Below are 27,844 nucleotides of genomic sequence, written 5' to 3'. Positions count from 1 at the left end.
AGCAGGAAGACAGACTTTTCTGCTCTTCACCCTTCTGCCTGCTTTCCACGTTAGTATTCAAGAGAATAAAATTATATTTACTTTAAGAAGCAAATCCAAGCAGCAAATATTTCATGCTGAACTGGAGGTCCAAGCTAGTTTTATATCACAAGATCCTTGTCAGGGTATCTTACATATACTGTTATTTTGAAAGGCTGTCATTGCAACTAAAATAAGCTGCAATTTTAGATTAATTACATGTTAAATATCACAAATAATCTCAGTATTGAGATGGTGATATAACACTGGGTTGTATGTACCAACATGTATTTTGCAATAAAGACTATTGCCTTATAATAGGCATCCAGATTTGACTTTTTTTTCAGTAAAAATCATTATTAAAAAGACCATCCTGGGGATGGTGAGATCACACCTCCTATACAAGAAAAGCCTGGTACAGAAAATGAACATATGTGGCAAAAATTATTGTTAAAGAAAAGCCTGGTACAGAAAATGAACAGACAAAAGTATATGTGGCAAAAATTATTGTTGCATGACTAGTGTTACGATCTGAGAGTTATTTTACGGCTATCCTGGACTATAAAGTGATATTTACCCTTCAAACGGTTAATTGGGTATTATCTAGTGTTTTCTATTTCCAATGCATTGCAAAAGTATCAGTTGCTAAATGAAGAGTGTTGCATTTGTATTGTTAAAAGTGACTGTGTACATGCTAACTGGCCATGAAGCTGATCCCGCTGTGTGAATTTAATTAATTCACATCATTTAGTTTGGGTGGGGCATACTGAAGTACATGCTAACTGGCCATGAAGCTGATCTCGCTGTGTGAATTTAATTAATTCACATAATTTAGTTTGGGTGGGACATACTGAACCCTTGTCCAAAGTAATGAGAAGTGTTAAAAGAAAACCTACAAACTGTACATTCTGTTATCTCCTCTTACACTGGGCCAGTCTGCCTTGTCCAAAGTAATGAGAAGTGTTAAAAGAAAACCTACAAACTGTACATTCTGTTATATCCTCTTACACTGGGCCAATCCAGGCCACTGGAAGATATGGTCACCACAGGCCGCTGAAATGGGAGTATGGTTGTTCCCAGCGAAGTGTGAAAATCACAGTAAAAATTGGAGCTGGGTGAATTCCCTATTCCAGTACTGAATTTGTAGAAAAATGTAGTTTGGGTCCTTCCAAAATGACCTGTCAAATTATGCTCAATTCCTTTTCCTTCGAAAGAGGGTTTATGTGACTGTTCAACTGCTACTGCTTCAGTAAGTGAAACCACAGAAGAAATAGAAAGAAGTTGCATAAACTCAGCAAACCCTGTGGCTTTCCTGGGTGGAGGACCTAGGTTCAGATCAGATCAGGAAGGGACCTGACACTAGTTCTCTACCATTGTTGGGGAGGTTTTTAACTACAGAGACAGTATATCTTCACAGTATATCCTCAGTCTGTCTTCTTATTTCCTCTGGTTTGCTATTTGTGTTTTTAAATACCATTGCTTGAAACCATTTTATTTTCAGTGCATAGAATTCTTCCTGCCGAGTAAAGCAATTTTGCAATGTAAAAGAAGTAAAGTAAAAAGACAAGGAAATAATTTTTTACTTTTTTTTCAATTCATTAAACAAAGTGAATATATGACACCCCTCCCTCAGTCATACTGCAAACCTTAAAAAACCCAGAACCAAACAAAAGCAGAAGGCCATTGAAAGATATGGGTGTAACCATCTACTTCTGGTGGGTCACTGTTTCCATCCTTTGCAGTCTTCATGCAACAGCACACAGAAATCCAGGAGCATGCCACAGCTACATAAGGTGTCTTCTGTAGCTGCTTTGCCCTTCCATGTGACATAATTTCATGTGGTTTTGCTCCCATCTGTGCAGTGGAAAAGAGTGCTGGACTGTCCAGCTCTGGGTGAATATCACATAATGATTACATTCTTACACAGGAATTTCTGCAGCCTCAGGATAGGGGAGAAAGAGTTTGAATGTCTGACATTACCTTTTCTGTCCCTCCAGAAAGGTTTTTTGAAGACCATGAAAATGTCGTTCAAGTGTTATCAGACTGGACTCGAGACACTGAGAATAAGATTCTGTTTTTGGAAAAAAGTGAAAAATATGCTTTATTTAAAAATCCCCAGGTAAGCAAACATGGTGTTTGGGTAAGAGCCTAAACTTAGGACATTTAGTCTGCATGCTGCCTATTGCATTAATAATTTGCTTCCAGCTCTGTCAGTTCAGAATTAGAGAAAGCAAAGCTTGGATTTTTCAACAACAAACAACATAAAAACCAGAATGCTGAATGCAAGGATTTTAAACTTAGTGCTTTCTATTTTTTTCTGGAACTATTTTAGAGATTTGTCTGTAGTGGTAAAAAAATGAAGCATGTAGTTTGCCTCTGGTACAAGCTATTGTTAAGGCCCAGCTCTTAGAACTGGGGTGAGATGGCAGAGCTGTAAAAACCTGTCCTTTGTCTTTACTGTAGCTTCTCCACAATTTCTGCTGATGAAAATCAACATTTCCATGAAAGTCCATTTTTTGCCAGTTGTACATGAAACTTCATAAAGAGTATGCTGAGTGCTAGAGAGAATTTATCTGGATTTCATTTATACTGGGGAGAAGAATTGGGTGAACAGTAACTCGTGCACACTGGCTTTGTAAAGGAGGGTCAACACACTGAATTGCCTCAAATTATTCAGGAGAGGTGTATACACAACTCATTTATTTCTTGTGCTGTGTGGTCAAAACTGTGTTTACAGACAGCCTAGCATGTACAGTTGATGGATTCTAGGGCATGAGCTCTTTTCCCCTTGTCAGAGGTCTGTTAGCTCACTGAGCATCTGGTTTGCTCCTAAGGGCAGCAAGAGAAAAATGAGCAATTCAGCATTGCCAAAAAAATGAGTCAAATACATAATTTGGCAGCAAATCTCACCAAGCTGCTCGTTAGGAAGTTGTTTTTTTTAAAGAATGAGCCAGTGTTTCAGATAAAACCTGTAGAGGGGAAGTTTCCTTCCTTGACATAACAAGTATCCACAACCAGGGAAAGAAAACTTATCCTGCACTGTACATGGATTGATGTTCATTTTGAATAGGAAACAGCAAAGCCAGGTTTGGAAGTACCATATGATAGCTCAAGGTGTCATACTTTGTGATGCACATAACCATACCTAGCAGCAAAGGTTTGACTGCACATTTGATTTGTACACTAGTAGTGCTATTTGGGCAAGTGGCTTAGGGCAAGGCTCTGAATATCCCATAGGACACAAATTTTTGATGAAGATTCTGGTCATTTTGATTGCAATGGAATGTAGAAATAAATGTGACCTAAACCAAAACCAGAACAAGAGTGTCGGTCTGTCCTCCCATCTCAGCTGGACCTGGACACATCTGCAGTCATTGAGCTTCAGCCCCTCTGTGATAAGCTCTAAAATGAACAGTCTTAAGGAAACTGGATCAGTTGTGACTATCACAGGATCGAAATATTTTGCCAGTAATAAAGTGTAACCATCTGTCAGGCCTTGTAAATTCAAACATTGTGAGACAGGTAGAATAGCACAGTCATATCAATGCTTTGTCTTTCTGGCAGAAGATAATCAGTATTGTACAGATGGAGCTCACACTAGATAATGAATTGTGGTAAAACACATGATCTGGAGTAAGTCCTTGAAAAAATAAACCAAGCAGAAATGCTGAGTTGAGGCAGGGTGTATGATTACATAGCTAACTACTTATGGAAATTCTAGTCTAACCAATGGGAAACTGAAACCTAGTGCTCTGACACTGTATTCTCAGTATATTCAGCCTCCTTCTCCTAACTCATTCAAGTCTGCTTTGTAAACTGATTTTGTGGGGCCAGTTTTTGGGGACAGAAATTGCAGAATGTTTTTTTTTGTCTGCTTTGTAAACTGATTTTGTGGGGACAGAAATTGCAGAATGGTTTTTTTGACATAGCCAGTGGTGGTAATGCAGCAGCAGTTGAATTTGTTATTGGTCATACCTAGCCCTCTATTGGAAGTTGTCTACAGAGATTTCACAGTTTTGTAACTTACAGGTATTTTTCTGGGAAAAAAAGAGGCAAATTCCAAAGGTGGCCAGGTGCCTACAATTTATCCTTAGACAAGTTAGTGATACAGAATTTTGGTTATAGAGGTCTGACACATGTAAGTGCTTTAAAAAAAAATAATCTTGTTACAAAGATGTTCAGATGCCTTGCTAAAACAAGGGGACCACTGGGGAAGGTCTGTGGCCTGTGCCAATGTTCATTGGTTCTTTTCATGAACTAGTTATAGACCTGTTATAGATTAAACAACAATTAATTAAATGTGTTTCATTTTCTAAGGCTGACCTGAGGTTCTGAAATGCAGGATTCATTCTCTATGTCTGTGCTAGCAACATGTTGCTCAGCTAATGTCAGTGGCATTTTTTTAAGATTGTCATCTTGACATGCAATATTCACTAGTATTTTTATGCAGCTTTGTTTCTAAAAGAATTATTTAAATTATTTGGAATACATTTTAGAAAAAGCTAATGCGAAATCCTCAGGTGTCCCCCTCTTCCATGAAGACAGGCACACTTTTTCCCTTTCCTCACTGTGATATAATATACCCTGCAGGGAACTTGCAGCAAAAGATTATTCCATGAATTGCATCGGTGACTCATCTCCAGAGATGGAGCATCACAAGCCTATGACTAAAGAATGAAACAAAAATACATACTGGTACATGGGCAAATAAAGAAAACCTTCATAACGTGGGAAAGGTGATGCTTTGTCATGTGGCTGAGTGATGCTGTGCCTTCCTCTTGAAAGAAAAGGTTGTCAGGTCTTAACACCTCTTTTCAAAAATCTCGAAGAATAATTCTCAGCTCAAAGATACTCTTAAAAGAAAGAAAAATGAAGGTAACAGAGTTATTTTTAAGGGGCATCTGACTGTAAAATGCTGGTCATGCTCTTAGAATACTATATATTACTTTTGCTTGCATGAACTATGATTTCCTGTGTTTTTCTTTTGGTAAAGTCAAACAGTGCAGGCTATACCACATGCATGTGGGATTTTTGGTTGTTTTTATGATTGGGTGGTATTTATAAAAATTATTGAAAGTCTGTACAGTGAGTACTTTATGCTTCTGCTCCCTCATATGGTGAGCCAAAAGCCAGAGCTACACCTTCCAGTGGAGAACCCAGGCACTGAATTGACATTTTATTTCTTATGCAAAGCAAGAGTTCTCCACAGTGTCAGGAGGAGGTGGAGTAAGAATTTGTAATGTCTTTCAAAACTGGACAGGTGTAGTGAGTTTTATGCTTGAATATTTAAGTCAGTGAAATTGGGCTAGTATCCACTAGGTGATACGTTCATTTTTCACCACTTTGGCCACTTTTAGGAATCCAGGTTTTTCTATTGTCTCCACTGTACCCACTGAAGGAAACATAGAAGTGTGGCAGGGAACCTGATTATTGAGTGTTCTGGCAAAAGTGCAAAGAAATAGAAGTGAGAAAAGGGAAGTGTTTTTCACTGTGCTCCCATTGTTTAGTAATCTTAATTTCTCACTCTTTTTTAGGGCTTCAAAAGAACTTTGCTTTTAGCTTCATATATTTATGTACATTTCTGATCTTCAGAGCAATTATAGATATCTTCTAACATTTTTAGTGTGCAACTCTCTAGGGAGCACATCACATATGACTGTTTCACTTTATTTTTTCTGCAGCAGCTATGCTGCATTCAGTACACAGCTGCAATGATCTGAAATGGGATGTGAGCTGGCCAGTTCTGGCCTCATTTTGGGTGCAGATTGGATGAGCATAAACAAGCAGCTCATTGCTCAAAGAAGATAGTCACGAGTATGAAGCAGTTGCCTTGTTTTCTGCACACTATCTGATCTGTGCTGATGTGGACCTTGCATATCTTCTGGAAAATAAGTCTCAATAGCTTGAAAGCAAAAATACAGCCTAAGCAGGAGGGGAAGCAGAGGGAGCTTCTTGGAACTGTCTTGGAACATCTGTTTTTTGCTAGGTACTGACAAGGAGTTGTTGGTGCATTCCTACTTGGATGGGGCTGTGTATGAAAAGAGATGAAAGGTATGAGAGAGGTGCTGTTTTGTTTAAGAAATTCTTTTTTATGAATACAGAGATGTGAACACCAATCAGAGAGTTTGACAGTGCAGTATTTAAGGCTATTGTTTCTACCATGATCCAGGTTTGGTTTGCTTACATGCTTACATGTTCTTTGAAGCTATTGAAAACACTTTCTGTCTTTCGCTGTTTGATGGTCATACAGTGGAGAGAGATATGGCCTGATTATTTTTTTACCTGCCTTTCCATACAAAATGAGATGGCTGTATCCCTGAGTGGAAAGGCTGTATGCATAGGCTTGTCTTTTGAACATAAAATACAATTAATTATCAAATTTGTAGATATATGCAGAGAGCTGCCCTGTAGCCACATCTTGTCCTACTAATGAATGACCTGACATCCCAAACCAAACATGCATTTCCCAGTGGTGTCCTCACACAGGAAAGAGCTTGCCTTTTATCATGACCTTTGACTACTGGACTTGAAATGACCTCTTGTGGACACAGGTGGTTTGCTTCCTCTAGCATGAATGCTTCTGATCAAAAATAGGAAACCACACAGTGATAAAACAAGTACAGTGTACAGTCTACTCCCCAAGTTTTTAGCCACTGACAAATAATAAGTACCATATACTTCCAGATTTAGGGGCAGAGACTTCAAGGAGGTAATCAGTAACAAATGGAATGTGTGTTGACAAGTGAAAGATGACAGTGTACATATGTGTAACGTTGGGTTAGGTGATGGAGCCCTGTTTCCCTAATGAAAAAGCTGCAGTGTTAGAGGTCCAGCATGGATATCATTACAAACTTTCTCTCTTTACAACTGATTGTGTCAGGACAGGGTGGTCTGTGCTTCTGCTAAATAAATGCCAGATGCCTGAATGTGAATCAGTTATAATCAGAGGAGCTTTGTTTTCTTATTATCAGTGCATGGAAGGCTGACTGAGCCAGATGAATGCTCTCTCCACCAGTGGAAAAGCTGATGAGGCCAACCTTGTTGAAGCAGTCATCAGGTGTACTTACCTGATAAATCTTCATTGTGTATTTTAGGGGGTGTGCTATGTCTTTAGAATGATCTATAGAAGAAGGCTTACAGCTTGCATATCCCTCTACTTTCCAAATCCATCCCAAAGTCTGGAGGCCCAACCCAGCCTGTCGTTGCCCTCTGAGGTTTCTCTGCATACCTTCATGGGTGCACAAGTGAGTGTGCCAACATCAAGCCAGCAGGGCTGTGATAGTGCTGCCTGTTAACGAGAGCTGTTGCGTTTGCAAGAGGACTGGGCTGCAGAACAATGCTGTTCTGAGCAGCTAAATGTTTACAGCAATGTCCCTTTTTTCTAGAGGCATGAGTGGAGCAGTGTCACTCAGCCAGACCAACAGTTTTGGACTGCATGGGCAAGCTTTCTGGGTTCTACTGAGAACCCACTTTTAAGCTGTTTAGGGTTTTTTTCCACTGTGAATACTGTTCAGATGTAGTTGCAAAGCTGTGGTCCTTAGTGTTTGCTTACCTTCAGCTGTGGACTAAAAATGTGTCCAGGTAGTCTGAAGCCAGCTGGATTTCCTAGGACAACTGTCTATTGTATTGAATATTCAAGTTTCTCATACTATCGACATGACATCAGCATAGGCCAAATTGCAGGTGGCTGTGTTTCTGCTGTTCCCTGCCTGACTTGATGTGAACCTTTAAGAAAGCAGTTCTGCTGTTCCCTGCCTGACTTGATGTGTACCTTTAAAAAAGCGGCTTTTAAAGAACTGATTTTGAGATCCAGACCTCTTCCCCTTCCTCTCCTGGTGCCAAAACCATCTGCTATGAGGTTTGTGTTCTGGCAGACAGCTGTTCACAGCACTGCTTCAAAATGTAGACGGAGTTGTGAGGAAGAACAGGGTTTCACTTCAGATAAACCTTGTTACTATAAACATGGTATGCTGGCAGGGCAGATCTGCTCTTTGTTTCTTTCTTATGCTGTGGCAACAGCATGTTACTTCATTTACCTGCTTCTCACAGGTGTTTTGGTAGTGTTTGCATTTATGGTGCAGTTTAGTGGTTGTGGAGTTCTAGGCATGTAAATATGTTGTCACTTTCTCACAGTCTTGAGGCATGAAAAAGTGGAGAGAGATGAAAATTCAGATAAACTGAAAAATTATAAAACATGAGAACTTTGAGTGTTATCATTCTGGCCTCAAGCCCATGGATGCAAATGCTACTTCATGCATGGCATCCTAGATCTACCTGCTTCCTTCACACCCAGCTGCCTCACAATCTGCAGGCAGCCAGGCTCGGCTTGCCTGGCCACATTTGCTGTTGAGCAAAGCCACTGTGTTGGGAAAGGTGAAGGTTCCGCGCGGGGAGGCAAGCGGCCGACTCCGTGTGAGTGATACAGCAAGCCCCAACTTTATTGTCCGACAGGCTCTTTTTTATACAGTGCATGACAAGCATATAACTATCAATCATTTATAATTGGCTAAGCTCTAGAGATAGCATTCAGGTACTCTCCCTACTTGCAGTTACGGCTGTGAGGATTATCTCTTATTTTCCCAGGCTTGGGTGCATTCCTAGCTGTTTGTCTCAAACTTGTTTGTCTCACACTCAGGGACAACTTGCCCCTGCCTTCTGCCCAGCTGAGTTACCCCCTATCTATATACAAGTTACTCTCTCCAGAGCCTTGCTTGTACACTGCATTCCCAGGTGCATTCCCAGGGCTGTGTCCATGCATTCCCAGGGGACTGTGTCCTTGCTCTTTTTAGCCTTCCCCAGGTGCATTCCCAGGATTATGTCCCACCATTCTCCAACACCACTGCACATCTTCCAGCACACAAGTCCTAGCATGCTCCTGATCCACCTTCCCACTGCCAGAATTTGCACATATTCCAAGTGCTGTCCTTTTGTTCATCTGTACAATGCAGATGGATGCAGAGTTGTTGTTGGTTTTTAACAGTGGGTGAATTTCTTTCTACTGGTAAGTGCATGCATGAGGTGCTGTGCTTCCTTGTCTGCAGGAGCAGACAGGCACCAGGTCCTCTCAGGGTGTTTGCAGCTTCACAGCCCTCTGGCACAGAAACAGAGGAGTGTAGGCTTTTCTTTCAGTAGTCTGGAGCACATGTTCCAAGGTATCACGGTGGTCATTTCTTTGGATTTCTTCTAGATTTTTGAATACTTTCTTCACTGCATAAAAATACTTTGCAGAGCTTGAACAAGGGTTTAAAAGGAGTAACTTTGGTTAAAGGTTCTGGCATATAAGCACTTTTATTCAAAATTGAGAGCTGACTTATATCCAGAGTGCAAGATATGAAGCATGCAAATTACCAAATTGAGTTGTTAGAAAAAATGCTTGCTAGCCTTTTGATACAGCATTGTATTCATTGCATATCAGTATGTAATCAAAGGTTACATTCTCTACCCACTGTAATAATATTGGAAGTGGTGAAAATTGGAATGCTAAAATCAAACCCATTGATCCAGAAAAATAGGCAAAACCCTAAGCCACTGTTTTAATTTTGGGAGGCTATATATATATAGGCAAAAGTAATTTTTTATTACTTTTGAATTACATTCAAAATAAAGAATTTAAACTCATGAGCAGGCAGGCATGATTAAATGGGTCTTTCAGGAGAGTCCATAAGCATCTGCCTCTTGCACCTGCTGGCTTGGGCACTCAATATTGAAAGACTCAGTAACTATTGAGTGAGTTTGTAGTAACCTAGTTACTTGTATTGCTGGTTTTATAATGCACATCAATTTCTTTTGTGTCTTAATCAGAACTTCTACCTGGCAAACAAAGGGAAGAATGAAAGCAAAGAAATGAATGATAAAAACAAAGAGGCATTACTGGAGGTAAGACAACTTATTAGGTTGATGACATAAATGTCACCAAAACTCTGCCACCATCTGCATCTGCTCTGAAATAACAGCATTTAGTTCGTTGTGGGCAAATGTGTAACAACACAAAGTTCTGTGATCATTGGTGTCTTTGTATCTCAGGTTTAATATGTGGATTTTCCTCTGCATCTGCTGCTCCCCGTTAAACATTCAGATTGTATCCCCTATCAGAGAAAATAAATGATGGAGAATTGTTTTGTTGTTGTAGACCCCAATACCATGAAACGTTTTTACTTAGTGTTTCTATGAAGAGTAATGCCACAATAACAATAAAAACAGTATTATACAAAACTGTTATACAAAACAGCTGTTGCACCCTTAGGCCCCTGGGACTTTTTATTGTTAGTAAGGTTGATCAGTAGTTTCTTTTGGGTTAAAAGTAAATGTACTTCTCAATACCTCAAATTATTAGCTGTACTACACCAGAAAAAGAACCTTTCTGCTTTTCCAGAAAGTCTGTTTAACCTCTTGCCTTTTCTGCTCAAGTTTTGCTTCAGCTGTGTGCTTGAGAGAGAAAAATCCAGAGCTATATGAAAGAAAAGGTTATCACAGTTCTTCAGGCAAACATTTTCAGTTTGGTGAAAGTTCACAAAGCAAATGCTTTTCTCAGGTGACTGAGGACTCACATTTCAAAATTAGAGCAACTCATGAAGGCACCAGATGTCAATCAGCAGAAGTCCTGGTGAATCTCAATAAAAACATTGAGTGATAAACACGTTGTTATTAAAAATCACCCAGCAGTAGGTCCTTCAAGCAAATCAGTATATTTGTTTAAACAGTGTTGTAAATGCTAGCATGTATTTCAAAGTTAAACCAGAGACTGAGGTGGTGTTTTCCTTTAGCTGCTTTTAGAGCTCTAAGCAGTCTCTCAACATCTCTCTACGGAAGTATTTCTATACAGAAACTATAGGTGCAGCAGAAGAGAAAACCCCCCAGCAACAATACCAATCTTTCTGTTCTGTTGCCTTCACTGAGCACATCTAGGCCTAGTTAAAACCTTTTGTAGGTTTTTGCTTGACCCTTTAGGGAATGGAGGTTTTGCAAGCCTATTTTTCAAGAGTTGAGTGCCCAGCTTGGATGGCCAAATTACCACATTAGCTTGGAAAAGTTTCCTTTGCCTGTCCAAGGTGTTCATCTCCCTGGTCACTGCATTCCCCATGTTCTATGTTCACTGTCACAGGATATGTCTTTATTTTCAAAGGAGCATTTTTCTGCTCTTTATTAATAGGGTTGTGCTTAAATTGGTTTATTTGGTGCATTATTATTCTTGTTGCACAGGAAAGCTTCTGTGGGACATCTGTCATTGTGCCAGAGCTTGAAGGGGCCCTTTATTTAAAAGAAGATGGAAAAAAGTCCTGGAAGAGACGTTATTTTCTTCTACGAGCTTCTGGAATTTATTATGTACCCAAAGGAAAAACCAAGGTCAGGAAGTCAAATAATCCTTTTAGCAATAAAACAATTCATGGAGGTGAAAGTGAAGAACTCCCAGGATGACATTTTAAGAGAACTGTCTGGTGCATCTGAGAGGGTTGGGGGTTTTTATGGTTTAACTTTGACTCCACCACTTGTGCAAATACTAGAATGTAGTCACTGAATCCTGGCACGTTTCTCTCCGTTTGATTTTTAGGGGTAGATAAAAGCATTAATGAAATATCACTCCTCCAGAAGTCAGTAGGGGAAAGAAAAACAGCATTGCACCCTTCAGCTGGTGTTACACTGCCAAAATGCTTCCTTGTTATATTGGTTCCCTGAGGAACAATATTGTAAAAGTTTTCGAGTAAACTAATTCTTGTCACAAAGAAAACATAGAATTTTAGTCTGTTTGATACCAACTTTCTTCACCAGCAACCAGCATGCAGAAATACTCTACTTTTTTTCCTACAGTGATCTTTACCTAGAGAACGTGTTGTGCCTTTTAAGGCTTTTTAAGCCTGCCCTTTGTGTAGAAAGAAATAAGACACAAGTATCCACCTGACTGAATCAAATGCACTGACATTTAGTATTGCAAAATGTTTAAAGAGTCTGAATTGCCAGCACTTGAGAAGCAAAGTGGTCTTGGATATGTTGCACGTAAGGGTGGCTGGCTCCTCATTTCCTCCGTGATTAGGGAGAATGGTGCACTCTGGGACTTGTATGATTTATTTATTTTATTTATTTATTCTGAAAACCACTTCTCTTACCACTTAGAGCTCTGCTAATGCTTCATATTTGGAAATGCTAGTGCTGCTGGTGAAGCTTTGCTGTTATGATTTGTGCTGTGAAACTTAACTGTTCTGCTATTTCCTGTTCTGCTATTTCCTGACTAAATTACAAAGGGCAAAACATTTTATATCTTATAAAGGAATGCTGTGGTGCTGCTCCAGTGACCTGTGTTTATAACTAAATTGCACTGAAACACAGATTTAGGTTGCCTTGCAGCTTTCACAGCAGTTTATTTTGCCTTTACCTGACCCTGAGATGACAGTTTTCACTCCTCAAGTCATTTTGCACACACAACATTCTATCAATTAAGATCTAGAATGCACTTACAACATTCTATCAATTAAGATCTAGAAAAAAATTTAGAAAAATCTAGAAAAAAAATTAAGATCTGGAAAGCACTTAAGGTGGAAAAAGTGTAAGAACAGTGAAATGAGAAGTCTCTCTTGGACATGCCTCCAACCAGTAGCACAGTGCCAAAGCAGGGAAAACATATCCTGGTAGTTACTCAGCCTTTTTTCATCATCCAGTGACACCCTTTTCAGTGACTTTTTGTCACAGTGCAAATGAGGAAAGTGCTTTCTTTTTTCCAGGTGTTAAGCTGCAAATTTAGGCTCAGCTGGTGCCACAGAGTCACCTTGTGGCATGTATTTAACTCCTTATTGTTAGTTCTTACGACCTGTGTGCCACCCTGCATATAACTGAGTCATTTTTAGGAACTGTATGAGTGCTTTAAAATCACTGTGTTACCAACAGCAGCCACTCACAGGGACTGAGCACCTTAAATCTAGTCCTTCAGGAGATAGTCACAGCTCTTTCAAATGGTACCACAGTCAACTGTTTGCTCCTGCATATATAACAGCCTTCAGCAAAAGGATGCATATTGCATGTCTTAGCCATTCCAGAGAAAGCAAAGTCTCAGCCAAATTTCTGTTTAATGGTGACCTAAGTTAGTGCACTCAGTATTGGAACAGCTGAGGCTCAGGTACACATGTCCATTTTGGAGACAGTAATCTCTGGTGGATGAGCAGTATACAGTGAGGGTGCTAAACATCTTAAAGCACTGCAGCAGAATTCAGTAGAGCTTTTCAGTCAAAGTCCTTAAACTATGAGAGTTCACCCCATGTCAGGGTGGTATGAAGAGTGCACATGCATCTGGCATGTCATTCAGTTGTGGGTAGAGTGCTCTTTCTTGGAGCTATGGAAACAAACAGCTAGTACCTTCAGCTGCTGCAGCCGTTTTAAAATTCATCATATATTCATGGTTTCACTCATTATAAAAACACTAAGAAGGCTGACACACCTTTGGGACTTTGTGTTGGCTGTAAAACACACGGCGAATGTGAAAATACAGGAACACATTCAGATAATTTTGCACACATGCCTGTGGTGGATTTTGTTGTTTCAGGTTTTTTTGTTAACGATCCAGCACCAGCCAGCACTTCTGTCTAAATTTCTTTCTTTTTTCCAGCATTGCTTCAGCCAGCACTTCTGTCTAAATTTCTTTTTTTTTTCCCAGCATTGCTCTATTTATATCCCATCCAAAGACATGCTGTTAATGGACAGGTCACAAAACAGCAGCATCAGAATCAAAGACACAATTAAAAAATCTATTTCTGTTAATTCCGTTGCTTTGTCATGTTAACATTGCAGAAATACTAGCAATAAGCCTTTGTCCATTGCATAAAAATCTGTCCCTTACTTAGAAGAAAATAACAACTGCATTCTTATTGGTCTTAATTACCATTGCCTGGTTCCTGAAAGAAAGGAATAACTCATTACAGTGCATGGATTTGAGCATGTTTAGGAACTTACAGTGTTGGAAAAACCTAGGCCCACCCAGTCAATGACAAAATCTCTGACATCAGCTGCAGTGGAGGCAGGGGAGAGACAGAAGCCCTGTCTACATACAGTATGGAGTGTTTCCTCTCCCCACTAATCCTACCTGCAAACTTGATTTGTAAATGGAGCCAACTCAAGGATGTGTTGTAATGAAAGTATTGTTAAGAGTGAGAACAGCACAGAAGAACCATCATACACAGAAATATGAGCCCATTCTTAGGGCTAGAGGGAATCTGTGGTTTGTTGTTTTCATTTTTCTCTTTTTATTCCACACAATTTCCTGATATTGCACTTTAGCCAACAGTGACCCTATGACATAGCTATTTTTACATTTCCACTCAAGAGATTGTGAAAGTTATGCAGTTTATACACAATTCTTCAGTGAGAAACATGCCAGCAACAGAAACCTTTAGCAATATATGGTGAACAAGCAAATATTAAGATAAACAGAAAAGGAATGATGCCCGGAAATTTGGGAAAATTCAAAGCAAAACAGATGAAATGTGTGCTTGTTTCCTAACGAGAATTTGTTACATAGATGAAAGAAAAACAAGCTCCCAAAACAGTTTAGAACCCCAAACCTTCTTTCTCCACTCAGAATTGTAAGGGTGTGCTTGCAAGTCCTAGATCTGTTTCACTGAAGTTATTTCTTACTGTGGTGTTCTCTTTGGTCTTACTAGTCATAAGCCAAAATTTCCACACAAAGCAATGAAGCACAGCAAAACCAGAACAGCAGAAAACTTTTGCACTGCATTATTATATATTATGCCTAATGTATACCAACCTTCTTCCAATTGTTAGTTTAAGAATGCGCACGCTAAAAATTAATCTATTTTTTTCAGTCAGTTTTTTTGACAGTAACAGAAATAAGAAGCATTGGCATTCACGTACTTGAAAAAGTCCTTTATAGTGCAGGAGAAATGCAAGGGCTTACCAGCTTCAGGAGCACCTTGAAAAAGGTCTTATTAATGAGTTTCACGTCCAAATTCAGTTTGTTCTAACAATGCTGTGCTTGGTTTTGATTTGTAGACGTCGCGGGATCTGGCATGTTTCCTTCAGTTTGAGAACATGAACGTGTATTACGGTTATCAACACAAAGTGAAATATAAGGCACCCACAGATCACTGCTTTGTCTTAAAGGTAATGTACAAGAAAAATAAGTTCTGCAAATGTCACACAGTTTCTTTTTTATGTGAACATGTTTAAGTTTGAAGCTCCAGGGACCCTGATAAGATAGAATACCTCCTAAAAAATCATGTCTGATTTCTTCTTTGCTGCATTCTTGATTAGGAGCACACATTTAGAACCTTAGTTTTATTACTGATAGTCCTGTGATATATGTCAAATTTGGGGGGGAGTGTGGATCTGCTGGAAGGCAGGAGAGCTCTGCAGAGGGACCTGGATAAGCTGGAGGGATGGGCTGATTCCAACGGGATGAGGTTTAACAAGGCCAAGTGCTGGTCCTGCACTTTGGCCACAACAATCCCATGCAGTGCTCCAGGCTGGGACAGAGTGACTGGAGAGCACCAGGCAGAAAGGGACCTGGGGGCTGGGATAGATAGAAAGCTGAACATGAGCCAGCAGGGTGCTCAGGTGGCCAAGAAGGCCAATGGCATCCTGGGCTGGATCAGGAACAGTGTGGTCAGCAGGACCAGGAGGTGATTCTGCCCCTGGACTCGGTGCTGGTGAGGCCACACCTTGAGTACTGTGCTTAGTTCTTGGCCCCTCAGGTCAGGAAGGATATTGAGGTGCTGGAGCAGGTCCAGAGAAGAGCAGCAAAGCTGGTGAAGGGATTGAGCACAAACTTAACTGCCATCTTCTGTGAAAAGAGGTATGCTACTTACAGTAGCAAAAAGACACAACTCACCTGAAATGCTTGTTTTATTTGATGCGTGATGTTAGCGCTGTACGTTCAACATGACATGTGAAGAAGATCAAAAGCTCACTGGGGAAAGCTTTATGTGTAATAGGCTTATAAATGTATGAAACCTACTCAGCAAAACTGTCTGCTCTATTGTTTCTAAAATGTGCTTGCAGTATCCTAGAACAAACATCCTATTGATGAGATCATTATTTCCGAGCAACACGATGAGTAGATGATGAATAGATTGTGTTAAGTGACTGTTCCTCATTTTCATTCCTACAAATCATCATTTGGTAGACATAGCTTCTTTTAATGTCTGTCTCTTCAGTGGCTACAGTTGGTCAGGAAGTATGGGCACGTATTGATATCTTCAAATCTGTTGTTTCAGAAGTGGAAGCCTCCCACATAGGGTGGCTTTCTGAAGGTGGTGCAATTATATTTTTTATAATTTCTGCACATAAATTTGAATTCTGTATATACCTTTTTGAAGACATGCTGCTGAGTTGAATTCTGTTGTATCCTCTTACCTTTGGAGGTTGAAGCTGAGGATGTAAGATCTGTGGGCTAATGGAAAGAGCAAAGTTAAATGTTGGTCTCTCTTGGTTGGATGCTAGGTGACACAAAAGTGTGAGGACAGTAACATAGAGCCATCTATCACACTTAGTCACATTATGTTCCTGTCTGGTTTTATATGGAAGTCTCCCAGAAGAAAATATCTCTCTTCCTGGGAGACACTTGTACTGACACATCAAAGGAAAAACAAACCATCATACTTGAGATATTTATCATCTTGCCATGTTTTGAGAATGAAGTCCTCATTCTCAAAATGACAGTTCTTCTGCACACAGGTGCAGTGAGCGGAAAAAGGCAATGAATTTAATGGGTAAGCATTTGTCTTTATTATACTGGTTACCTAGTAATTTTGAAGGAATTTGGATGCCCAGCTCAGTCAAAGCTGGTTGGAAATTACTCCACAGTCAAAGGTCTATGGTGTTTTCAGAGCTCTTCCATTCCCCTGTGTGTGCCTTGGGACAGTGGGCTCTGTGGAGGTTCTCTTCCAGTTATTTGTTTATGTTGGCTGCAGGATAAGATTACCTGTCTTACAACAAACAGAGGAAAGTCATTGGAAGAGTAGCAGCCATAACCTATGATAGCTGTTCACTGAGGTGACTGTAAATCAAGGGAAATTTTCACATTTTGGAAAATAGGTTAGTCTGCTGTCCTTATTAGCCCCAGCAAGCTGTAATGCCATTTGAAATGTTTTTGAATAATACCACTACAATTTTTAAAGAATTGTTGCTTTCTAAGGATCCCCTTAGGAATGGCTGTGTGAAAAAAGCAAGTGGTCATCCACCAAGTTACTTATTTCTGCTATGTTTCAAATGTAACAAAAAAACCTGCCCAGCTCAGAGGCAAAAGACCAGCTTGTACTTTATAGTGCATAAGAAATGCAAGGGCTTACCAGCTTCAGGAGTAAATTGCTTCTGTGCTAGGTGGAAAATCCTGCTGAGTTCAGAACCAGACATAATTTTCTAGGTTTGAGCATTGAGTTGAAAAAATAGCATATTTATTTCTGCCTGGTTAAGCTAATTGGCATCCTTACTTCAAGAATAGGGAAATGCCTTCGTTCATTCAAATGGCAGCAAATAGACAGTGAGTTTGAATATGGCCTCATGCTTGAAGGAAGCATATTTTCTTTTCCTCCAGTCCCCATTTGAATGAGGAGCCTTCTTAGGCTAAAACCAGTAACATTTGTACCTGCCTTTGAAGGTCTTGTCTCATATTAGCAGGGAGAAAAGATAAGACATTTCCTTTTGCCTCCCCCCAACCTTGGTCATCTTTATGGCTTGTCTTTATTGGAGAAGAAATATTATAAAAATGAGAAAAGCATTTTTTTGCCATCTATGTGCTAGGCATTGCCAAGAATTTAAAGGAAAGAGGAATGCTGTAACTGATGTTAACCACAGGCCTGGTGACTTGGTTTTAGCTAGAACAATGAGATTTCTCAGGTTGTCTGACACTGCCCTGAACAAAAAGTATGTTGCCTCAAAGTGTTCATGACATTTCTTTGAATGTTGCTTCACCTTGATCTCTCTAAATGGGATGTGGACTTCTTCTCATCTCTTCTAGGCTGCAGTCAGGTGTGGGGCTTGCAGAGACAGTGAGCCTTTGATCCTAGTGCCTGTCCCAGCTAACGTGCATCCAGTCACTAGGAGCCAGCAGCTCCCTCTGACCTGTTTCTTCTCTAAACTAGCCATTTAATTTCTACTTCGGTGATCATACCTGGGTTACTTAGCTTGGGTACTGGTGTAGCAACATATTAGTGTAGCAACAACAAGATCATGCTTGTCATGGGCAGGTTGCTTTAATGCTTAGCCTGAAACTGGGGTGAGTTTTGCAGCCTGTGATAGGTTGCTTTAATGCTTAGCCTGAAACTGAGGTGAGTTTTGCAGCCTGTGATGTTGGAGCTGCATCTAGACTAGCTCAAATATAAATATTATTGTCTGCAGTTCCATCCTGTAGGATGTTCCTCTTACAGCTAGAGAAGTACGATGTGCTGTGAGTGCTCCTTGCCTGTCATTTCTTCCCATTATGTCAACACCCCACTGCACCTACTATAGCTCAGAGCAAAAATGGGGGGTGTTTTTGCTTCTTGGTTAACCACCAACACACTGAGGAGATAACGGGGGAAAGGGTGGTGTGCCAGAAACAGCTCAAAAGCACACCACAGTGTTTACCAGCAAAAGAGAGAGCACTTTGCTGAGCTTATTCAGGATGATCGTTTCAGGATGATTCAGGACACAAGTGCAGTAACGGAACAAAGCAGCTACTTCCTCATATCAGCTACTCTCAGGCAGCAGAAAGGCCAGCTGGGACCAACTGAAAAGAGCACAGCTGGCTAGCTGGTGTCAGAGAGCAGGGTCACCTTGAGCTGTCCCTGTGCAGCAGATCAGAACCAGTATGGCTGGGGATGAGAGTGCAGCTTGGCACAGAGGCTAGGATAGAGCTGGTTTTCAGGAATCCCTAGGCTTTGGGGCAACTATAAAGCTTGAAGAACTGTTTTATTTCCCAGTGTCTACTTGATCTGTGCTGAGCTCCAACCCTCTTAAATGGAGTTATTCTATACCACTGCTAAACAAGCCTTCCTCTCTTAAAGGAAGTCCCACATTTAAAAAAAACCCCAAAGCCGTAAAGAACCCTCAGCATATTAAAGAGAGAGCCTCTGAATAAAATACTTTTGGGACATCTGCTCCCATAAGCATGCAGATTTTTACTCAGCCTAAATTTAATGCTTACATAAATATGAAGATCCCACCCTGCACTTTGACATCAGATAAAGTGAGTCTTTCCATAACAGAGACCTCCACATGCAGAAAAGAAGGAAGGATAGGAAAGCCAAGTGTGAAAGAAGACTCTCACTTCAACCTGCATCTGTCAAGGTCAGATCTGTCTCTCTGCTCCCAGCAGAGCAGGTATGAGAAGGTCACAGCACATCTCTCCCTGCCACCCTGCAGAGAGTGCTGGCCACTCCCGGGAGAGGAACAGTGAGGCAACAAAAATATTTGTCCTTCAGAGAAAAACTAATTTCACACACCACACACAGCAAGTAGGAATGGTTTGGTTCCTCACAGTCACCTTTGCATTTAGAAATGTGCACTTTTGTACATGGATTCCCTGTAGATCTTCTCATTCATCATCTACTATGTTACATGGGGAATGCTGTGGAAATGGATGAGACCTTTTGTGATTTATTTCATATTCTAAAGTTCAAAACCAAGTAGATTCCACCAGGAAGGAAAGGATCTGTTCATCGTGCTGGCAGCAGCATCTCTTGCACTGAGCAGAAATGGTGAATGTGATGTTTATTTTGTGCACTGAGTGTCTCTGTGTGTGCATGCGCACACATGCTAGTCCAGGAGCCGATTTTTGTCACAAAAAAATCTTTCCAAGCAGACAAATAGCAAGGTAATCTATATGCAAATGTGCTTGTTTAGTCAGTCTGATGTGCCTGTGACAAAGAGTGGATTTAATTATAGTTTATTGGTGCTGGTTATGCTTGAGTAATCTGGAGGTAATGGTGCATAATGCTGAATTAATCTAGGATGAAAAAAATTGGTTTCCTGGGGATAAACTGAGACAAAGGCAAATCATCCTCTATTTCCACAGCTGAGTATGTTTTCCTGTGCAGTTAAAACAGTTAAGTTTTCCTGGCATCATTTGGAAACTGATTTTGTAAAAAAATTTCTAACGATCCAAAGAATTTTGGAGGTAAATTTTCAATAATAGCTTCTGTTTGCAACAGCAGCATCATTCTAGCAGGTAATTTGGTATTTAGCTGCTCCTGATTCCCTCCTCCCTCACACCCAGTGTGCTCTGTCACAGACTGAGTCATGTACATAATGCATTTGACACAATGACAGTTAAGAAGGTAGAAGGTGAGAATTGGCAGTGTTTGAGATAGAAAAAGGATGCAGAACAAATGGCTGGTGCAGGAAACAAGGATAGAAAACAGGAGGACTTTTTATTTCTTTATGTGAAAGATTTGGAAGTCGTGTTAGCATGAATTCTTCAGATAAGTGTTTCAGAGTAAAATTCATTGCTAGATAAACCGAGAAAGAAAAGGCCAAAACAGTTTTTATTGCAGAACACTTTCAGATCCATGGGATTACAGTCATAGTACCTGCACACAGTTTTGCAAGATTAACATATAAACAATGGGGAGAATAAGGACAGAGAATGGACAGTGAGAAATGGAATATAATAGCTTTGTAAAATAATTACTTGCTGTATAAACCCTGGGGTTACAATGGCTGTTACATATATTATTAACGACCTAAACATTTTGCCTCAGTCATTAGAGGAATGTAGGTAAAGATAATAATTTCCATATAATGGGACAGGTACTCTTTTATCTGTAGAGTTCACACATGTTTGTCAAAAGATCAGTTAAGCTGATCATCTTTGTGCATCAGAATTTGGCCACATTTAATAGTTGATTGTAGATTTGATCCACTTCAATGTGATTTTTGAAAAGTGTTGAGTACTAAGTTTACTTGCAGTCATGGGAGCCAGAGGAGTCTCAGCTTTCCTGAGAAGTTAGTTCAACATAGTACAAGTTCATCAGTAGTAGATAAGGTATCCAAAACCATTGAACATTTTGTAAAAATTCGGCCGAAAGCCAAAGTTTTTGATCCAAAGTTAGTTACTCTTGATGCTTCTGGCTGTTGTTTCTGCCTCAGAGACTGAGCAATGATCCATACATTTTGCAGCAAGGAATCCAATGAGATGCCTGAATAGCTTCAGTTTACTTTTCATCTTCAGTGTTGGAAGAAGGCAAAGCAAAAGAACATTTTATTAGGATAATCTCCAATTTCATGCACACATGGCCTTTAGTCATTTGTTTTGGCAGGCACCATAGAAACCACATCATTCAGTTCCTATTTCTTCAGGTTTTCAATGTGTTCTATCTTTTTTCCTTAGGCAAAGAGTTTACTTTTTATCTGAAACTGTAATCTGTGGACAAATATTTTTTTAAACCTCTCCAGAAAATAAACTCTTTATATTCAAGTGCTTCTGCTTTCTTTATCTCTAGACAGTTGATACTTATAGAGGAGACAGTGGGGCCAAAAAGAACACTAGATTCTGTTCCAAACCTTTTCAGTGCTTCTCTGGGTGAAACACAGCACATTCTTCTGCAGCCTGATGTTTGAGGTGCTCAGACCTTAATACTTGCAAAAAATCAGACTCAATGATGTGATTAATTCATCATATATTGCCTGTGTTATTTCAAAGCAGTATTCAATTTTTTTAATGTGAGAAAAATTCTGAAGTCCATTTCTGCTTGCATATTCCCATTTTTCGTGCTAACTATGATTTCTGGATTGGTTGTTTTTTAAGCAGTTGTCTTTCATAATTCATTTTGGTGCTGCATGTTTCAGAGGCAAAGGTGCTAAACCTTTCCAGAGATGTTTCCACTTTGCTGTCAGATGATTTTTATGATCTTTTAGGACATGGTATGCACCCTATAACAAAATAATTTATCTGTGCCTATGTGTGAAATGTGTAAGCTGTGGCATACTGAGGGGAGTGTTATTTTGCCTCAAAGTACAGAATTTCTCCCCTGGCTGTCACGATTGATGTTGTTATGACCTCTGTTAGTCTCACACAGAGGTTATTACAGGGACTCCAAATCTAGTTTAGCAAAACCAGACTTGCATAGTGACTACTGCTCCTTACATCTGTGTGCTGTACTAAACACTCTTCTGAGACACAGGAGCTGTGAACGGAGGAAATTGGTCCACATAGAATCATAAAATCATTTATGGATCTTCATACCAAGTCAGCATTTCCAGGGATGTCCAGCTGTCTAGATTCTTCTTTGAAGTCACCATTTTAATGCACTGCCTAATAGATTTTGCCTGAAGATTAGTGGAAAGTCAAGCTTGTAAAGGTCAGCATCAACAGCAGAGACTTCTGCCATTTGTACTGCTAAAGCAATTTTACTTTTCACTTTGGTTTTACACTGGTACAGTTCTTCCAAGTGAGCAAGTCACTGGGATGGGGTGTGACAATTCTTGGCTGAAACATTTTACCTTCCTGTCTCAAGTATCTATATCTATATCATGCATCTATAAACCACAGGAAGTCAAATGCCTCCATCTGAGCTGCTTACTAATAATCTTCTGCAACCTCTGCACTGGCAGCATGAAACAGTCCTCCTTAGACCCGATCCAAAGCCCAGGAAAGGTGATGGGGATATTTCCAGTTGACCTCAGTGGGCTATGGGTCCAGTACAAAGTTATGATTTATGTGTCATTGATAAAGTTACATGTAAAAAGAGGCAGTACTGCTGCTGCTTCTTGGAAAGTGAGAGGCAATACAACTCTCAGCTGTTCCAAAGACACAGTGCCTGCATGGCTCTGAGGTGTTTTTTTTTTAGCAGCTTGCTTGGTTGGTCTCTAATCGACAGCATATACTTGTGACTCTGTGCTTAATCATGGTTGCTGATTGGAGTAATTTAATCAAGGAACTGATTGGGGTAATTTGGAATAGGCCCCACCGGTGAATATCAGTAGTTAAGATGGATTGCCTAGTGGAGACAATAGCTAGTAAAAGATAGGGTAGAGGGTAGTCAGTAAATATTTCCCATGCTGTCTCGCCAGGGACAGTCGCACCTTGTTCACTGACAGTTCTCCCTCAGCTTCTCAGGATGGTGAGAACCCCACAGTCTCAAAATAATCATAGGCAGGGTAAGCAGTGAGGTGAGGAAACTTGCTGCTGCTGTTATGGTATTCAGATCATCAAGGAAAGGGCAGAGTGAAGAATTCTGGAAGGCCATTGTGAGGCTGAGGTTCAGTGCTCAGTGGTTGTCAGCTATATAAATCAAGCATTAGGAGTGCTAAGGAAAAGCATAGATGATAAAACAGCAAATGTTGCCATACCATGGCACAAGTTTCTGGTTTCTGCTCACCTGTGCAGTTCTGGTCCTCTCATCTCAAAATGGATATAATAAACTTGGAAAAGGATCAAGCAGGAGCAATGTCCTGTGAGAAGAGGCTGAGGGAACTCGAGTTATTTAGCCTGGAGAAGAGAAGGCTCAGTGGTGACATTATCACTCTCTACAACTATCTGAAAGGAGAGGGTCAGTCTCTTCTCCCCGTTAGGTTAGGTCATAGGTTGGACTTGATGATCTCAGAGGTCTTTTTCAGCCTAATAAATTCTGTGATTCTGTAGCATGGATAAGCAAAGGTAAGGAATTACTTTGACTTAAAGAATGACTGAAGAGACTAGAAGACTGTAGGCTGAAAAAGAGACTACTTGCCAGGAATACGATGTAGATCTCTAGGCTCAGGGGTGGCACGGAGAGGTGTGGATAGAGGTCAGGTATGATCTCAGAGGTCTTTTTCAGCCTAATAAATTCTGTGATTCTGTAGCATGGATAAGCAAAGGTAAGGAATTACTTTGACTTAAAGAATGACTGAAGAGACTAGAAGACTGTAGGCTGAAAAAGAGACTACTTGCCAGGAATACGATGTAGATCTCTAGGCTCAGGGGTGGCACGGAGAGGTGTGGATAGAGGTCAGGTATTCAGTGTCTCTTCCAAACAAGAATGTTACACAAAACTAGTGGTAGTCAGGTTCAGAGAGGAAGGAGATGGCTCTTCATAGAGTTTGTGACAGACCTGTGAAAATTGTTGCTAAAAGATTTTGTGGATTCCAGAACTCTCTCTGTGCTCAATAAAAAGCTGAAGGAGTATCTGGAGGAGAACCTAAATACCAAGAAACCCCAGAAAATCCCCTGACCTTGAAAACAGTTGTAGGCAGAGAAGGAAGTACCATATATGCTTATCTTGTTCTTTCCCTTCTCTCATTTGTGGTCACTGTCAAAGTCCAGATACTGGGTTCAGGGACCTTTGATCTGACACAGTACAGTGTTCTTGTGAAACTAATACTTCCATAGAGTGCCCCAGAGGAGCATTCTGCAGCAGCCTCTCTTGAGCACCCCAGAAGCAGATCCCCATAGCAGGGTGTGTATATATGCAGCACCATTACCTAACTTGCTCTATGCCATGATCTCTGCCTTGTTTATTCAGTGTGGACTTTTTTCCAGATGTTTGCATGAATCAGTTGTTAAATTATAGAAATCTTTTCTTTTTTATTGTAATAAAAAAACTATTGGTAAGTGTGTTTGAAAATAAGGGGAGATATGTAGATCCAATGGACTTTATTGTCATGAAAAGGAGAGGGGGAAAAAAAAAAAACCCTTGCTTTTTTCTTTTTTTTAAGCTTTGGGTGCCATCTGCTGGGTTCAGTAGGACCATACACACTGAAGCAAAATTTCTAGTTGCTGGTTGAAAAGTGCTTGAATTGAATTTACTCACGTCTAGTTGCTGGTTGAAAAGTGCTTGAAGAATTGAATTTACTCACAGTTACATTGTCTTTGTTTGCACCTCCTGGTTCTTTTGTCTCCATTGGTGATAACATAACCCAGGTGTATGTGATGTACTCTGCCACACAAAGAAGAGCCTGTTTACAGTTCCCTTTTAAAGATGCCATTCATATTGCATTATCTAATGGTTTTCACTGTGTTTGGTCACGTAGCAGAGAAATGGTAGAAGGAAATAGGGATTTTCAGGCATTGTGTCCTGGCCCTGTATTGCAGCAGCAGAGCCCACTCTGAGCAGCATTCAGGCTGTCTGAGGCTGCAGCAGACAAGGACAGGCAGATGCTGGGGAGCTGGAGAAGGCTGTTTGTCCAGGGGCCTGGTTACTGCCACTGTTTGATGTGTGACAGAGGTGTATAAAAGCAAGGTACAGCCCTGTACGTTGAACAGTGTGAAGGGATGATGTGTACCAGGTGGGTGAGGGTCCATGGGGTGGGCATGGTGCCTGCTTTGCAGTTAAGATACTTGGTGACAAGTGAGCTGGTATTTCTGGGTTTGTCATGTGAGATGTCTCTAGCTCTCAACTTGGGAGTGCCCCAGAGCAATGTTATAGAATAAGACAGCCATAGGTCCTTCCAGAGGGCTGAAGCAGACTTTGCATATTCATTGTCCAGGGGAGATGACCAACTGGATGTTGGCAGAAAAACAGTGAACAGTGTGACCTGTGTGAGCAGCTGAGTGCAAACACACAGGGACCTGTAACACAGCTATCCACAGCACTGCCTTGGGACATATCTGTCACTGTGAGACCTCTCAAGTGTAATATCCCTTTGCTTTTTCTTCCTCACAGTTATCCCCCTGGTATGTTCACTCTCCATAATTTGATGACACAGGGCTTTGGCAGCAATACTGGCTTGTGTGGTCCCATTGCTTCATCCATCCCTTGCTACTCATTTGGTCTCCAAGCCACAGTGCTCCTCATCCCCTCACTGCATGTGAGGTCATTCTGTGTACTGCTGGGTTGAAAAAAACCAAAACTACAGCATAATGAAATTGGTTATATTTAACCCAGATCAGTTCCTCTTTTTTTTTTGGAGTCTGAATGTGGCCTCCTAAACAGTTGGGTCGGTGGGAAGCCTATTGTCTGCAGTGCTGAGGGGGGAGCAAGGCACACCTGGCTGAGGAGCATTGGGCTCTGCTTTTGAACCCCTGGGTCACCCAGCTATGGGCAGGGGTTGGTGTCTGCACTGGGATGCCACAGCCACCAGCAGGCATCTCCAAGGAGACTGGCATCTACACCAGCCCTGGGCTGCAGGCTGCTCACAGCCTCTGTGCTGTGAGAGACCCTGCCAAGTTCCCCACATCCAGCTCTGCTCTGCTTTGGGGGCTTAATGATTTGTCTGAACCCAAGGTCCTTGCTGCTAGGTGGAGGTATGCCTCGAATTTTTACCTACACAGGCTGAAAAGTGGTGTGACAATAGTGAATCTTTGGAGCATATTTGGCTACTCTTTTGTGCATTCACAATATTTCACTAATTCTGCACTTATAATTTCTAAGAATACAGGTAGAAATAAACACATAAATAAGGGATAATGAAGCCTTTTCCTTTGGGTTCATTCTTTTACTTGCACATCAAGAGATGGCAGTATGTTATTCCAGCCAAGCTACTAAAGAATTACATCCTTCCCTGCTGTAGCAGGGAAACCAAATTCCTTCAGAATCTTAGAATGTTCAGTCCTAGGCAAGTAGGTAACCTGACATTTTGGTGATCTTTGAGGTGCAAAGGTAAGTCAGCACATACCAGTACTACCTTGATCAGTAGGGGGAAGAGATCCTAAATTTTGTCCAAATTTTTCAAAAAAAGTACAACCAAATGAAAAAGATTACTTCTGATGGTGTTGCATTTGGAATGATCCTCTATCTAGAACATATCACAGTTTAACCTAACTGTTGCAAACAACACTATGGATAAAGCAGAATAAAAATGAATAGGAAGAAAGCTAGAACTCCCAGAGAAAGGCAGTCAGTGAGATGGAAGAATCTGTTGCAGCTGAAAGTTTATCCTTAAACAAATTTAACACACTCTTTGAAATCTAATTATGTTCAGCATTCAGTCCAGGTGCCTTACACATGACAAGCCACAATGAGAGACAGATTTCCTTCCGGTGTTTATACACCTTGAACCACAGCATTTGTAGACTTCATTGAACTCCAGATCACTGGAACAGTTCTGTAGCCCTTGAATTCATATTGCAATGCATTGAAATGATTTCAAGCAAAAGCTGCCAGTGGCAACTCATATCTAGTTCATAATCAGCATCTTTTTAATGTTTTCTAATACTTTTTGCTCTGTTTTATTTTTTCAAATCATCTTCATAATGTGTTCTCACGAGGTCACGATGTGGTGCCTCCAGACTTCTGTATAATGATGTGATTTCTGTGTTTGTCTTATTTTATGAATTACTATCTTTCAGTACCCCCAGATTCAAAAGGAGTCGCAATATATCAAGTACTTATGCTGCGATAATCAAGCAACCCTACAGCAGTGGGTAACAGGAATAAGAATTGCCAAGGTGAGATTAAAAGTAAACTTACTTAAATATGTTTTCTGCAAAATCTTGTCTTCCTTGGGTTACTGACTGTCATCACCTCAACTGGAAACACTGTGACAAGAATGGATGTTCATGCTAATTTTACCATAGGAAGAGCAGAAGCACATGTTGAGGATGGATTTGCTGAATGTCCCTGTACTGTAGTTTATCAGTCTGTTTTTCTTATTAGCACAGGAGTGAATTCAGTAACTATAAAACTCATGTACTCATAAAACTTACTATTATCTGGTACAATAATAATATACTGTGGCTAACTATGTGCAAGTTCTGGTTAGTCATCTGTGACATTTTTCAGACAGTTCTACCCAAATTATCTGTCTCACTCTCTTCCAAAATATCCTAATTGACAGCTCATTTTGTTTTTGACAAAACATTAAGGGAGATGGATTTATATACAGCCATACAGACCTGCTCCTCTTAGCTGTTTGTTTGGGGTTTTTCTGACATTTCTGCTGCAAAGTGACATCCAATAAAGGTGTGGGGTGACCATCAAATCATTTGTAT

The 27,844-nt window shown here is 40.5% G+C and overlaps 1 protein-coding gene across 1 annotated transcript in view; it reads left to right on the top strand.

The window, feature by feature from the left end:
- APBB1IP (amyloid beta (A4) precursor protein-binding, family B, member 1 interacting protein) overlaps positions 1 to 27,844 on the top strand; it is a 48,845-nt gene that overhangs the window by 14,057 nt on the left and 6,944 nt on the right. The window contains exons 6-10 of the mRNA XM_009069207.1: positions 2,016 to 2,137; positions 9,820 to 9,894; positions 11,218 to 11,361; positions 15,010 to 15,120; positions 27,203 to 27,301. Of these exons, the coding sequence (XP_009067455.1) occupies positions 2,016 to 2,137; positions 9,820 to 9,894; positions 11,218 to 11,361; positions 15,010 to 15,120; positions 27,203 to 27,301 (551 nt within the window). The remainder of the gene's footprint in view (positions 1 to 2,015; positions 2,138 to 9,819; positions 9,895 to 11,217; positions 11,362 to 15,009; positions 15,121 to 27,202; positions 27,302 to 27,844) is intronic.

This window comes from Acanthisitta chloris, unplaced genomic scaffold, assembly GCF_000695815.1.
Source record: "Acanthisitta chloris isolate BGI_N310 unplaced genomic scaffold, ASM69581v1 scaffold12582, whole genome shotgun sequence".
Classification (NCBI taxonomy): domain Eukaryota; kingdom Metazoa; phylum Chordata; class Aves; order Passeriformes; family Acanthisittidae; genus Acanthisitta; species Acanthisitta chloris.
Note: the sequence above shows the minus strand (reverse complement) of the source record. Positions and strands in the feature narration are given on the sequence as shown.